The sequence below is a fragment of the Helicoverpa zea genome, chromosome 8 (assembly GCF_022581195.2).
Source record: "Helicoverpa zea isolate HzStark_Cry1AcR chromosome 8, ilHelZeax1.1, whole genome shotgun sequence".
NCBI classification, from domain to species: domain Eukaryota; kingdom Metazoa; phylum Arthropoda; class Insecta; order Lepidoptera; family Noctuidae; genus Helicoverpa; species Helicoverpa zea.
This window is the reverse complement of record NC_061459.1, coordinates 5,243,816-5,259,112: the sequence shown is the minus strand read 5'-3', so window position 1 is coordinate 5,259,112 and position 15,297 is coordinate 5,243,816. Positions and strand designations below refer to the sequence as shown.

The 15,297-nt window shown below is 36.8% G+C and overlaps 2 protein-coding genes across 3 annotated transcripts; both read left to right on the top strand.

Moving 5' to 3' along the window:
* Nucleotides 1-33: 33 nt before the first annotated feature.
* Nucleotides 34-1,770, top strand: LOC124632533. Its single transcript, XM_047167403.1, has one exon. The coding sequence runs from the start codon at nt 137-139 to the stop codon at nt 902-904; it is 768 nt and encodes a 255-aa protein (XP_047023359.1). The 5' UTR covers nt 34-136; the 3' UTR covers nt 905-1,770.
* Nucleotides 1,771-2,966: 1,196 nt separating this feature from the next.
* LOC124632530 (adenylate cyclase type 9) lies at nt 2,967-15,283 on the top strand. 2 transcript variants are annotated; one of them, XM_047167396.1, is made up of 9 exons: nt 2,967-3,210; nt 3,776-4,131; nt 4,261-5,267; nt 5,603-5,857; nt 5,943-6,296; nt 7,621-8,012; nt 9,151-9,354; nt 10,627-14,094; nt 14,324-15,283. In XM_047167396.1, the coding sequence occupies exons 2-8, from the start codon at nt 3,845-3,847 to the stop codon at nt 12,442-12,444; spliced, it is 4,317 nt and encodes a 1,438-aa protein (XP_047023352.1). In that variant the 5' UTR covers nt 2,967-3,210; nt 3,776-3,844; the 3' UTR covers nt 12,445-14,094; nt 14,324-15,283. The 2 variants fall into 2 exon arrangements, with proteins under 2 accessions (XP_047023352.1, XP_047023351.1); XM_047167395.1 differs by having other exon boundaries at nt 9,151-9,387.
* Nucleotides 15,284-15,297: the final 14 nt, after the last annotated feature.

The window sequence follows — 15,297 nt, the reverse complement described above, 5'->3', positions numbered from 1 at the left end:
TCACTTTTGACAAATTGACAATGACACGAATTAAACGTCATATTTTATTTTTCTCTTTTCTATTCTTTCTAATGTTTTTGTGACTGTTGCAGTTATTACCACATTTTAATTTTCGATAATTTTCGTTTTATACAAAATGATATTTTATCTTTTATTGTGTAATGTTTTGTTCATCCCACTAATCAACAGCAGCAACTCTACAGCCAGTAAACCGGAACTAACAAACAAAACTATATCTGATTCTCCGAAGGTAAATCCGTCTAATGAAACGAAAGTTACATTGTTAAGTGAAGGGGGTTTGTTATTACCTGGGGCTTCTTTTGCTTTACCTAAAGAAAAACTGTCCAATTTAGACAGCGAATTGAGTAAAAATAAAGTTAAACCTGTTGTTGCGCGCAAAGGAGTTGTTTATATAGAAGACGATAATGTTGCATCTCATCTGAAAAATTCGTCTGCACCTGATGGAACGCCTAAGATTACCCCCATAACTCAAATTAAAACTGATATAAAGAGCAATTTAACCATTTCAGCTAATAAGACAATTAATTCAAAGGTTAATAGCTCTCTAGTGATGTCAAGTGATGTAACTAGCAGTGTCAAAAAAGAAAATAAGACGGAAGTGCACAAGAAGCCTGCTATATTATCTTATGATGCCCTTGCAAATGCAACAGTCAAGTCATCACCAGAAACGTTGATAACTGCACAAATACAGTCGCCCAACAAAGTATACACTAAAAATGCCAACAGTCACCCTGGTATGATAATGCCTCTCGTTATAACAATTTTGTTAGTTCCTATGTTTGCAGTACTGGGGTATATGGCTTTGAGACGAGGACAAGAGGCCTGGAAAAACAGACATTACAAAAGAATGGATTTTCTCCTTGATGGCATGTATAATGATTAGATATTAACCCGAAATTAAAAAACTAATAATTACTGGGTAAACTACTTAATGATATTGCAGAGATATTAAAATATTTATTACATGACAAAGTTTGGAGTGCCAGTGGTTTTTTACTGTTTTTAAAAAGAGATAAACTTTTCTTGAAGTTGTTCTCTGAATGTTAAAACTTCTATAGAAGTAATTATTGGCAATAATTATTGTTATTATAATGCTAAAGCATGTTAAACATATATAACAGAGCTATTTACATTTATGAGCAGAGGTCTAAATTAATTATTTTGACAAGTGACTAGTTTCCAATGTAGATAGCTATTATAAAAATGATTGTGCTTCAAATGTGCCTTACATTATGAATAAAAAAAACATGTGAACAAATTTCCTAAATGCATGAAATTTATTTCAAATAAAAAATGTCTTCCTTTTTATTAATGTAAGTTATTTATTAGATTGTTATTGTGATAATTTAAAATAATATAATATCTCATACAAATCTTGAAATGGATGTATGTTGACAATGTTTCATTGTAGTTACCAAATAAATGTATTATTAAGTTTATACAATCTTTAAGGAGTTTCGCATTTTGTTTAAATAACAGCTTTTTTATGAACTTTTATACTGAAACATTACAGTTTTTTTCTTGTATTTACTATTCATGTCAATTACATGTATCTAATCATATTTTCTGAAAACAATTTTCTTTAATTAATATAATGAGAAAATTCAATGAAGCGATGAATTAGCAATATTTATTATTGTTGTAATTTCTGTCATAGCATTATAACTTAATGCAGTTACAATGTAATATGAAAGAAAATATATTTTTTGTAAAGTATTTTTCATTAATAAATATTGAACATAATGTTTACATTGACTTATTATTCTCTAAAAGCAACTTTGTAATGTTACCAGTAAAACAGGTATGACAAAATCATAGTTATTGTAATTTCTATGGACAAAATTGACTAGATTAGTTCACCTGATGACCTGTTTCTAGTGAAATTTCAAAAGTTCCAGAGGTTTCATATTAACAGGTATGACAAAATCATAGTTATTGTAATTTCTATGGACAAAATTGACTAGATTAGTTCACCTGATGACCTGTTTCTAGTGAAAATTCAAAAGTTCCAGAGGTTTCATATTTGCAAGATCCAGCTGCAACCAGAAATCCTGAGACCTCGGGACAAATTCTAAGATATGGCAACCCTACTTGGATCGCCGATAGGGCTGCCATCTCGAATTTCGCCAAACCCGGACAAACATTAAAAAAACCCGGACATTTGGCATAAATCGCATTTTTTCCCCGAACGAGTACGATTTTTTTTAAACAAAATAATACCTAATTTGTAATAACATCATTACTTAAATTCAATGAGGTCCTTCCTTGCATGAAAAGTGTCCGGGTTTTCCCCGGACACTTCTTGAAACCCCGCCGGCCTCCGGACGGCCTCCAAACGAGGACAAATCCGGGGAAACCCGACCGGATGGCAGCCCTAACCGCGGATGAAAATCCCGCTTTTTTCTCAATAAGTTCCAAATCCCCACTTGGCAGAAAAAAAAATATGCTGTAAGCTACACCGGCTATGTCCGGGTAAGGGACGCGAGAGAAACCGCGGGTTAAAGCTAATAATTATGTAAATAAATGTGGTATTAATTAATTATTTAATTTCCCTTAACTAAATATGTACATTTGTAATATACGGGATTACGCGCATACCGAGTTCTGTCGGGATTGATAATCCGTAGTCGTAGTAATTCAAGCTGGCATACATGGCTTGTTCGTTCTGGCAAAAACATCAACTTCTAACTTCATTCCGGGGGAAATACTTACACCTACTTTTTTTCGGCTACCTTAGTCATGCATGCTCATGCAAGAGATAGAACTCTTGCTAGCGTAGATAGAACTTAAAACATTCACCTCAATTTTCAATAATTATTAGTTAATCAATAAAATTAATCAAATTCACAAGCAATGAGCCGTACTAAATTGAATCGACTAACCGATTATAATAGTACTGAATTTAGTTCAGCTGTATTCATTCTCTGGATTTTCTGTCATTGTTTGTCGACATTTCACATCACATCATTCGTTCATGCGTACATCTCTAAAACGTATATTGTGTGGATTGTGTGTCTTTTTGTGACTTTTTACTCTTCACTTCGGTTTTAAATAAATTAAATGCATTAGTATTCATAGAAGAAAAGTGAGCATGTTATTATTCTCAATACTGGATAATAATATTTACAAAAAATTGATCTGTAATAACCTTGATCAATAAACGTCAAGAATTCAAGTGAGAATGAATTGGTAAGTAAAATACTTTTTAAGTTGTAATTAAAATAACTTAAATTCGCAAGTATCTTCATCATTTTTTTTTAAATTTGTAATCTCGTGTGTAATAATCTAAATAAATTACGCGAAGCTTCAGGCTTCAGAGTACTTTATTGCAACTTTTAATAGTTGGAACAGATTTTATTTATTATTTAATTAATTAATAACTTAAACAGTGTCTTGGTACATCAGTTAAAGTTTCCAGATAGCGCAAAATTATGAAGTATTTTATGGAGAGCAATTTCCATAAAATAAATCCCTTGGTTTAAAACTAATTCATACAAATAATATTGTGGGATAATTTCTTGTAATATCTTATCATCTTCATCTCATCAAAAGGTTCATGCAATATAGCAACCTATTATAAAGTTTTTTAGCTATGGGTTCAAAGTAAGATCTTTTTTGAAGTTCTATCTTAGTTCTGATACACCAAGAATAAAAATCACAATAAATAAGCTTGTTAAAATAAAAGTTTTATGGTAGGTAAAAAAAACATATTCTGTAGTACCTATTAAGAAAAACACATTGTTTTTGTGAATAGATTCAAATATGGGCCAAAATGTTGGTGCTGTGGTTTAAGAATGGGTGACATGAAATATTCAGAATTAAAATGAATGCTCCAAGTGGGTGTGTCAGCTGCAGTGATGGGTCACAGCAGTTTGATAGCAAACACGATGCTGATTGCTCTGAGGGGGAAGATGCCCAGATCAGACTGGCACCACATGTGCAGGCCTACCTGGCCCGCAACAACCCCACCACCAACTGTTGTGGACTCACCATACCCATCGCTTTTGAAAGGGCAGCTACAGGAACATGGTGGAATCCCAGATTTGATTCAGAGATACTTGAAGGCCAATACAGAAGCAGTTCCTTTAGACAAATAAGATTAAGATTTAGGTAAGTGATCTCAAATAAAAATCCCCTGTGAGTGTATAGTATTCTGCATGAATGGAACATGAATTGCTTGTCACATTTTATTATTATCAGGTAATCATGTTTGATGTTTTTTATTTTTTCTTTTTTCAGATTTGCACTTTTATACATTTTGATATTTTCTATATCATGGTTTGTCTACTTTGTGGCTCTTGGTTTGAATGGCATAACAGTAAAATGGCCATTTTTATGTTCTATATTTGGTGGGGTTCTATTGATAACATCTGTTATGCTATTTGTGACATTCACAAATATATACAAAGTGTACACATTCAAGCTATCCCTGGTCATGGCACTCGCTCTGTGTACACTCAGCCTGTCACTGGTGACGCTCACCACACGGTTAGACACAGCATTGTCGCAGGCTGCTGACATCAGTCAGTCAGGGCACTTCACCATGTGCATTGAAATATTGCTGATTATATATACACTTACACCCCTACCACTGTATGCCTGTGTCATTATTGGAATTTTGTATTCAATTGTGTTTGAAGTACTGAATATTGTGTTGCATTTGTCAGAGCAAGAATGGCAGTGCCCTGGAATGTTTGTGAGAGTTTTACTGCAACTTTGTGTTCACATAATTGGTGTACATATTTACCTAATGACCTTTGTAAGAATGCGTGGCACATTTATGAAAGTAGGACAGAGCCTGTTAGTAAGAAAGCAATTGGAAATGGAGAAGCAGCTCAAAGAAAAGATGATACATTCTGTAATGCCACCGAAAGTGGCCAGCTGGTTGCTGGAGGAGCAAGTACTTGAAACTGAAACTAATATAAAGACACACAATCCGCTCAAACCTAGACATTCAAATCCCGGCGCATCCGACATCAAGTCGCTATTTAGGCCTTTCAACATGAGCTCAATGGACAATGTCAGTATATTGTTTGCCGATATTGTTGGCTTTACCAAGATGTCAAGTAACAAGGGTGCTGAAGAATTAGTAAATATATTAAATGACCTATTTGAGAAGTTTGATGAGTTGTGTCAAAATCATGGGTGTGAGAAAATTTCCACTCTCGGTGATTGTTATTATTGCGTATCTGGTTGCCCTGAGCCGAGGCCCGATCATGCTACGTGCTGCGTAGAAATGGGATTGGGTAAGTGATATCTTCATGGAAAGTATTTTATATTAGCAACAGTAGTAGTCAAAATATTTATTTGGAAACAGGAAAATATTCGTAGGTACTTTTTGATATGAACCATTTTGATATCGGTTAAATATCAAGTTACTGTCTTTGGGCATGTTTATACCACATTTTGCGTTTACACGGATGTAGTATACCGTTTACAGTAAAACCTTGCAGGACGTAGGTAGGCACGGTTTGACCTAAGATATGTATCCAAACAAACACTGTATTGCAAGAAAAGCTTGACTGACGCTTTCAAAGCGTAAAAATAGCATGCACACATAAACTCGTAAATTATATTTCAGGAATGATAGACGCCATCAAGGAATTCGATAGAGTTCGCGGTGAAGGAATAAATATGCGGGTTGGGGTTCACACTGGTACCGTCCTGTGTGGCATAGTCGGCACACGACGGTTTAAATTCGACGTATGGAGTAACGACGTCAGTTTCGCCAATAAAATGGAATCCACTGGGAAGCCAGGTCGCGTCCACATATCAGAAGAGACTGCTAAATTTCTTGGAGGTTCCTATATCTTAGAAGAGGGCGATGACGTCTTCGGTGAGTGTGCACCTTATAAATAGAAATACGATTGCACCATCGTTTGTATTGTTGACACATTCTAAAACCAATTCTGTTTGTCCAGGTCATAAAACCTATTTTATCGAAGGTCGTCAGCTGTACTCTCCTTATAGCCATGACAATTGTCTCACTCCCTCCAATCCTCTTAACTTACGCCTGATTATATCCCCCGCAGCGTCTCCTCAGTCCGTCCTATCCTGCAACCATTCCCCACTACCGATGTCCCCGAGAGCCGATGATAGATTAGAATCCAGAAAAGTAGATACTAGAAATTTCCTATCCCCAAGTGCATTTCACTTCCGAACAAAAGCTAGTTCACTGCCCAGTATATTGGATTCGGACACCGAACTAGACGAAAAGAGAGAAAAAGGATTCCCTGAAACTAACGACAACTCGTCGAAGAGTCCAACCTCTGTAGGTAAGTGTTCATTTTAAATTATTTTGATTACAGGTATATCTTAAGATCATTAAGGGAACAAGATATACCTAAACTTTATGTACCTAAAATTGCTTTCGCTTAGCGTACCAAAATTTGTACTTTCTGGAGATAAAACTGGATAGGTATATGTTTTATATTTTGACATAATGTTATTTTTATTCGGGAGAAGCACAATACAGTGAATTGAACAGTGGAAAAGTGTTATTTATCACAAGAATAAGGCACAAGCTGATAAGATACAGAGTGACTTCATTACTTGAAGGTGATGCTCTTTGTCACTCAGATCACGACATCAGTAGGATGATTTGTGTTAGTCACTCTCGCGGCTATCTTCAATACTCTAGATTCAAATAAAACAGTTACACTGAACCCTAACTCTTTATAGAAGTCTAAACGCATGCAGCTCATAAAACTAATCGGCAATACGCATTTGCTATCAGAAATGGCGGTAATATCGAGCAAAATAAACTGTAAACATGTAGCAGAATTCGATTTTATAGTCCAGCAATTAAAGTCGCCATAGATTACTACCGCTTTCATTGCAAACACCTACCTGGTACTGATTTAAGGAAAACAATGTAAATGTTGCTGAGGTACTGACATACGAACATATAAATATTTTTAGATAACTCAGAAATTGATCCTCGATCTTCCATTTTGTTATTATATTTTGTTGTCAATATCTTAGCAATTTCCGCCGGCTTTATTTAAGCCTGTTTTCCTTTGTAGATATATGTATCAATCATCTTGATGTCTCTCGAAATGTTTTTTGTACAAAAGTAATCTACTATGCTACTACTTATTATCTTTCCAAGTTTAGAGATCTTTCCCAACCGTAGTTATTCATGTGTAGGTAGATATGAATTGAAAAAGGGCTGTAAGCTTGACATTGTATGAAAATGCAATAATTATAATACCAACAAAATATTACTGTTAGGCTCTAGACAGACGGACTGCAATCCAACTGCAATTTGCAGTTCAAGGGCAGTTTGAATGCAGTTGACACGACTGCAAATCAAACGCACAGTCCGATTGCAGTTGGGATGCAGTCGGTGTGCAGTCGTCTTCTGAAGTTCCTAGAGCCTTAGACTTTATTTTGAATCTTTCGAAAACAAAAGAGCAGTGATGCATATTTTTCCTTGAAGAAGATGAGTGATCGCAAAGGCTTCATTTGTTTTTCTTTAAGAACAATTAATTGTTCATGAAGTATTTATAGTAATCACCATATAACTTATGTATTCTATTGGTAATTAAAGATATCTACGGCATTCGTATTTTAATAAGAAAACACATTATATTTTAGGAAGCTACGGAAAATATACGACTAAGCTGAAGAATTGGAAAGTGCCTAGATTTTTAAGGAAACATTCTGATACGCCACTTCATGAGATGAAAAAGCAAGAGATGGCTGACAAGACTATACATTTCATGGAGCGTGGGGACGTAGGGGGTGGTGTGCAGTCCAGTAATGGTTACCAGCAAGTGCCTATTGTGATAGAATCTCAAGACAATAAGAGTAGGCCGGCGCAGAGTATCATTAAGCTGAACATACCGCCCCTCAGCCATGACATGGCGTCCTTCGAGAGAGAAATCATCGACATACGATCCTACTTGAGCCAGTCGAGGAGTAACATGTCACCCTTCGCAAGGAGTAGCAGCTATCGGTCGCAGTATGGGAGATCGAACAATATCGAGGTAAATATAAGTTAGTTACTAATACATAAACAGCGCATAAATCAATATGTTTATTTTGACATGGGTATTCACCGAGACTGAGTAAAAGGTGTTTATGTGTCACACTGAAGTGCTTTGTCTCAAGTCACGGATCTTTACTATCGGCAACGTGTAACGGCGTCGGTCATTGGGACACGTCCAAGTGAATATACTCAGATAATACAGATTCTGATAAGAAACGTTTTAAGAAGATCTGCACGCCGAGGTCGTGTATTATCCGCGCTCCGCTCCGCCATATACAAAATATTAATAGAATCATATTTGAACTACCATCATGTTTGTTTTTTATAGCATCTTATCGCTCAGTTTTATATCTTTGCGAGATTATCAAAAGTTTTGGTTACGAAATATAAACTTTGTAACCTCGCCCTTGACTCTGGAGCAATGTGAGTCTCAAGTTACGTCTCACAGATATTGAAGTTTGCGCAACTCATTTGTAATATTATTATCCGCTGGATGTCTAATATAATTTGTAGTATGTGGTGCACTCGTATCTATTTTTATAATCAGTTATTTCCATCATAATAATGATTTGTTGATCAGTCTATGTTTATGATAACAAATGGCAACGGGTTTTGAACCTATATGTAGATATGAAAATAGCACATGACATAACTTTCAGTACATATATGTTTATAATTTAAATTAGATTTGTCGTGAACGAGGGACTTGGAAAACTCCCAGTAGTCTATTTACTGTAGAAATACACTGGATAGCATAGAATATCTCACTGACTCGAGATATCCACAACATTTCAAACATATGTACCAATGTTTCTCAAAATGTTCATAACGAGTAAGACACATATAAGTAAACATTTTCCCTTAATTGAAGCAAACCCCTTTTTTATACTTTTTCTTTTACATTATATGCCGTATTATAGGCCTAAATATAAAAAGTTATTTGAGGCTTAGCAATAATATGATCGGACATGAGACGTGCCGTGCGCGAATTTATTTAATTTCTATATCACACAATATAAGCGAGAAAACTTGTGTACACATACATTTAACACGTGTTAGCGGGTAATGAGGAGTTGACTAAACACCAACCTATTTTCGATGCATTGTTAAAATATGGCTGTCTAAATACATTGTAGGTGCCAGTTTGTCGTGCTCGCAGTTCAACGATCACGACGCAGGATGAGTTTATTCGGCCTAAAGAGCGCAAGTTGAACTTGCCGCTGCCGTCGCCGCAGGTGTCCCGCCCGCCCGATGACGTCATCAGCCTGTGCCCCTCCGTCAACAGCCGCAAGGACTCGGGAATCAGAAGCACCAGCCGCCGATCCAGCATACAGCAACAGGTCAACTTTGATGTACCTATTTTTACTTATAACGTAAGTAAAACATGCATAAATTAATCCCGCATGTATGTATGTACATCAACCATTTTTTTCCACATAAATAAACTTGACGCAGATTTGAGTTAGTGCGCGAAGATTTTTGAGAAATGGTAACGCATCGTAAACATGCTTTTAATAAATTATAAACATGTTCCCTGTGCTGCAGTCGTAAACCATGCCCGCTATGCCATAGCATTGCAATTTGTAGCAGCTTTCCGCTTTATTTATGTTAACTATGGTTCAAAGCTGCGTGACTACTTTGTTTATGTTACCTACTCTTGTGTATAAAAGCTTAGATTTTCTAGTTCATATTTTTTATTACTTTTATCATAATTCAAAAATTCAACTTCACATTTCCTTGAAACTGTTATATGTAGTTGGTTATGTGTGTGCTACACCCACAAGTCCATTGACGAAGGAGTCGGGTTACAAATCACTTAGGTGGTCGGAGTGGGTGCCGGTTACGTCACTGACGTAACCAGAGCAAATGTCACGTTTACTAGTGTCAGGGATTTTGTGGCGGGACTGACGAAAATAAAGTTTATAGCCAGTGGTAAAGTTTAGTATCTATTAATTATCTTAAGGAAAATAATATATTGTTACATTTACCTTCTAACTCTATTTTTAAAGTTGATAAGTGTAGTTCATATCTATTTGGTTAGCATCACCAAAAGCTTCCATTAAAAACTAGGAAGCTAATTGAAATAACAAAGTATCTGCAGCTGCAAGTACTTAAACGTAATTTAAAATGATTTATATTTATTTTAATTATTACGCATGTAATTCGCATGCGCTAATGATAAAAATATAATTGTGGGATTTCACAACCGCGTGTGAATCATTGAAATTTTACACCAGCGTCAGTCAAATGCGAAATTGTGTAATTCAATAGCTTTAGCAACTGTTGTAAATCGGTACTGACGGAATGTCGCCCTATCTTAAAAGGGGAAACCAGTAAATACTAACCGGACGCGATGCAATAATTCTTGATGTAATCACGCACAAGCTTGTATATTATACTTGCGCTTTCAACTTTCGTAAACACATGCGTCAATGCGCCTCGTCAGCCGTCTCGCCGTGTCACAGCCTTCATTACGTAATAACGGCGATTACACACTCCTTGCGCTTGCGCACCGTCTCCGACCAACTCTTATCCACGCTACCTAAAATGCACTTGCACACTCTTTCATACACTGTCTAGCAATTATTAAAATGTGCGTGTAATAATTACAGATCTACGCACTGAACCACATAGCGACGTCGCACCCCGATATGATGCAGCACCGCGTGTCGGGCTACTACACGTCGAGCCAATCGTCACTGAACGAGCTGGCGCGCAGCCGCCTGCCGCCGCCGCTCAACGACGACCAGGTGCAGTCCCTGCAGAAACTGCGCAAGCAGTCCGACCTGCAGCTCATACGCTGCGTGCAGGACAACGCGCGCTCCGGCATCAACTACTTCGTACAACCGCCCCTCAACAGATTCACCCTCTTCTTCAAATCCTCCGAAATAGAACGACACTACAGAGATAAAGCCCACAGGAGCGACGACAGCGAAGACTTCCCTCCCACACTCACCACTTCCAGATTCAACACCGCCTTAGACATTCTAGTCTCAGCCATCATTTTCTTGGCGGTGACGGCTTCAATATTCATATTGTACAGTGACTGGAGATCCTCCATTGGATGGTTTGTCTTTTTTATGTGCATAGAAATTATGGCGATGGCACTCTGTTCCTATAGACATTACCTAAAATGGAAAACGAATCACGAAGCGATTACAGAGTCGATCTCTCGGTCTGTGAGAATATTCAGGAAGCTGTCGAACTGGTTCCCATGGCACCTGTCGGGCGGGCTGCTCATCAGTTTGCCGATACTTGCAGTGCTCATAAACTTCACGTGTGAGGGCACCACGATGACGATCCTCCGAGGTGAACAGTCGTTCTACGTGTACCTGTTCTGTATAAGTGTAGTACATTTCTGCAACTTTACACAGATGAACTGGCTAGTGAAAAATACTCTAGTGACGCTTTATGCTGGTTTGTTCCTATTTTTTGCTGTGTTAGGTTGTCATGAAGCGAATACTCAAATGCTGCTAGATGCTGATATTACCTTACGGCTAAGTCCACAAATGTTTGCTCAGAATATTACCGATTACGGGATTGGAAATAGCTCAATGATCGACTGGGACGACATCAACAATGGTACCATAGGCTTCGACAGTCACCAGCATAAGTTGCACTTGACGGAGCTATATTTAGATATCGCATTATTGTTAATGCTCGTGTGGTTCTTGAACAGAGAATTTGAAATTAGTTACCGATTGAGTTTCTATAGTAATGTAGTGGCGAACCGCGACAAACAGAGAGTCCAGAATATGCGGAATCAGGCGGATTGGCTGCTCCACAATATAATACCGCGTCACGTGGCCGACCAGCTGAAGAATACAGCAAAGTATTCTGAAAATCACAAAGACGTCGCGATCATATTTGCCAGTATAGTGAACTTTAATGAAATGTACGACGAGTCGTATTTGAAAGGAAAAGAATACCTGCGGGTACTTAACGAGTTGATCGCGGACTTCGATGAGCTGTTGGAAAGGCCGGAGTTTCAGCACGTGGAGAAGATCAAAACTATAGGTAGCACTTTTATGGCAGCGAGCGGCTTGAACCCCGACCTGAGGCACGAGTCGCGCGGTACGTACGACCACCTGTACCAGCTGATGGAGTTCGCGTTAGAGATGCAGAAGGTGGTGGACAACTTCAACCAAGACTTGCTCGAGTTCGACTTTATTCTTCGGATCGGGTATAACTTCGGCGACGTGACGGCTGGTGTCATCGGTACCTCTAAGTTGTACTATGACATTTGGGGGGATGCAGTGAACATAGCGTCCCGGATGGACTCGACGGGCGTGGCCAAGCGGATCCAGGTAGGCGAGGCTTGTATCCCGGTGCTATCCGCTCGCTACGAGTTCGAGCCGAGAGGCAGCGTGTACGTAAAAGGCAAAGATAACATGAATGTTTATCTCGTCGTAGGTAGAAAAGATACGTAGATAAAAAATATTCATAATGAAATATAGAATCTGTGATTTAATTATTTATATTGGAGATGTGAATATATGAAATTCTTATTTATTGTGTGCAGTCTATAAGTGAGATGTAAGAGCTTGACAAAATACTCGGGGTGTTGCACAGGCTATTAATTTATTGTTATTTTAGCTTATGTGGATGACATGTGAGAGAGTGTGAGTGAGTGGATATTTAATTTGAATGAGTAATTGAAAACTATTAAAATCTCCTTGCCTATACCGAAATATCTGTGACCAGTGTTCTAGTCTTCTAAATTCAATGGGAATGCTCCAGTTTTTATGACGTTAGTGTATAGATTTGTATAGAGCTGACGATATGCTTGATTGGAAAGTGAGCAGTTATTTTGATTGACGGCAGCTGTTTTTAATTTAAAAATTGGATCATTGCCATTTATATGACTTGTATATTCAAATTTACCTTCTTATTATTACGGAGAATAAATTTATATTTGTATATAAAAAGTGAATATTGACCCACTTGGGCTAGTAAATAAAGTTTTATATTTATATAATGTAATTGATGTGTTAGCGTTAAGTAAATGGTACTAATACTTTGTAGTGAGTAGATATGTTTATATTGTGTATGTAGTAACGCATCGCTTACCATTATACAAATCTTTTGTCAATTTTATAGATCGGGTTCCGTAGGAATTAGGGTCCGTTGCAATACATATTCAATATTAATATAATATGATCAAGACTCTTTCATAATTAATAATAAATAAGGTAACACTGCATGTGTTTTAAAATGATAAATTAAGCGTGCTGAATGCGTAACTACTGATCAAATCGAATGATCTAGAATTGATTATCTCGTATGATTGCCACTACCAGATTACGTTGTAATCATTAAGCGAAAGTTTGCTATACGTAATGCTCACAGTACAGTTTCCTAAGGAAAATGCAGCTTGTATGTATACACGACGCGCCGTAGCTATTAGAATACGCGTCGGTTCGCTGCCAATGAATTAAGCTATAACAAAACGTAGGCACCATAATTTTTACTCCTGTATATTATAAGTACTTACGGGACCTCTAATACTGTTTGCTCATTACGTGAAATACTTAGCGCGATACCATAGTTGGTGATTTTATTTTACATAACTTTCGCCATGAACATGTTATGGCAGCCCTTCAGGCGCCTCTAGCATTATTAGTGAACTATTTTCCTAATAAATTTGTATTGTCCACGCGCCATATTCTAAATGTCTATACGAGTTTACACAATTCAATATTTGCCATTACAATGTTGAGGTAGTAGGTAATTTTCATACTTATGATGAAAGCCTTAAAAAAAACTATACATTCCACTATGTATTTAATCTATATGCCTTCAAAATGTCTATTTTTTACTTATAAATGGCGTACTAAAGGTTGGCAGTTTTGCAACGAAGTGAATTAGTATATTTACAGAATGTTGGACCAACAGGATACTAGTTAGCCTAAATAGCTCTCTTCGAAATTTACCTCTTCTTGAATACATTTTCAACTATGACGATTATAATAACTTATGTATTTGTGATATTTGTTAGAGGAGTGTTATATGATTATGTATACCTAGACAGATATTATATAATATTTAACATCGATTGTTCTCTCTATAGTGAAGATGTTATAGTTCGGCCATTCAGAGAATGCGTTCCTGACACGTCGCGATTGAACTGACGACGTAACTACATTCATTGATTATTGATATAATAATGTTGTTTTAATGCTCCTCAATTGTTAAAACGGTAAACAACCAGCAAAAATATTTTTATCGTAACTGCAACGCCATTGCAAAGTTACGTCGTCAGTTCAATCGCGACGTGTCAGGAACGCATTCTCTGAATGGCCGAACTATAGGAGCCGTACAAATATTATTTACATGTGTTTATTTATGTCTTGCGCTGAGTGCAGGTTATATTGAGATAAACCGACTTTGTATATAATAGTAATCGCGTCAGATGAGCCCACTATTGTAAAGCAGGACTAATTGTTTCTACAAACATGACTATTTAGCGGTCGTCTGATTGGAAAAGCATACTTGATACTCGCAAATGGCAGTCGTATCTAATTTCGGGAACGAAAACAGAATTGTACATTTTCAGTACGTAATTAGCTGGTGGTTTCGGACGACCGCAGAAAATCGACATGTTGCGGTCACGGTAATGCCTCGTTGACGAATTGACCGACAAAACTGTATAGAAACATTGATTGTTATGAATTATGTTACTTTGTAGTTTGTAGCACAATAATGCGCAAATATAGATAAGAATACATTTTTACTACAGTTTGTTTACCTTCTGATTTATTGCATTAAGTACGGTGGGATGATTGATCGGTCGGTGTTTCTATGCGGTTTTATTTTATTTGCAATAATTAGATGAGTAGGTACACGTATTTTACGTTATCGTCAATGGGGCTACCAATTTTTATGTGCTGTCCATTTTGAGTGACTGGGAAATGGCTGGTTTAATTAATTATATTTTATTTTCTATTAACTAAATCTGAATGTTTGTTGTCGCTGTTGATTGGATCTATTTTTCAGTATTTTCCCTCTCTACTTTTATTAATGCTTTTAATTTTCGATTTTTGCCGTTTAGTTTCTTGACCACTCAAAATGGATAGCTTGCCACCAAAAATAATATGGCCTATGGCAATATGATGGAATGTTTTATACTTGGTAAACTTATATATTTTGTAATAAAAGCATTATATTTAATAATCGTAAGATCAAAGTGTTCAACAGTTCCGACGTCAACAAGATTCACTATACCTATAACGGCTTTAGTTTTGAATAAAATAAAACACCTGAAATACAGTCACGTCTATTTA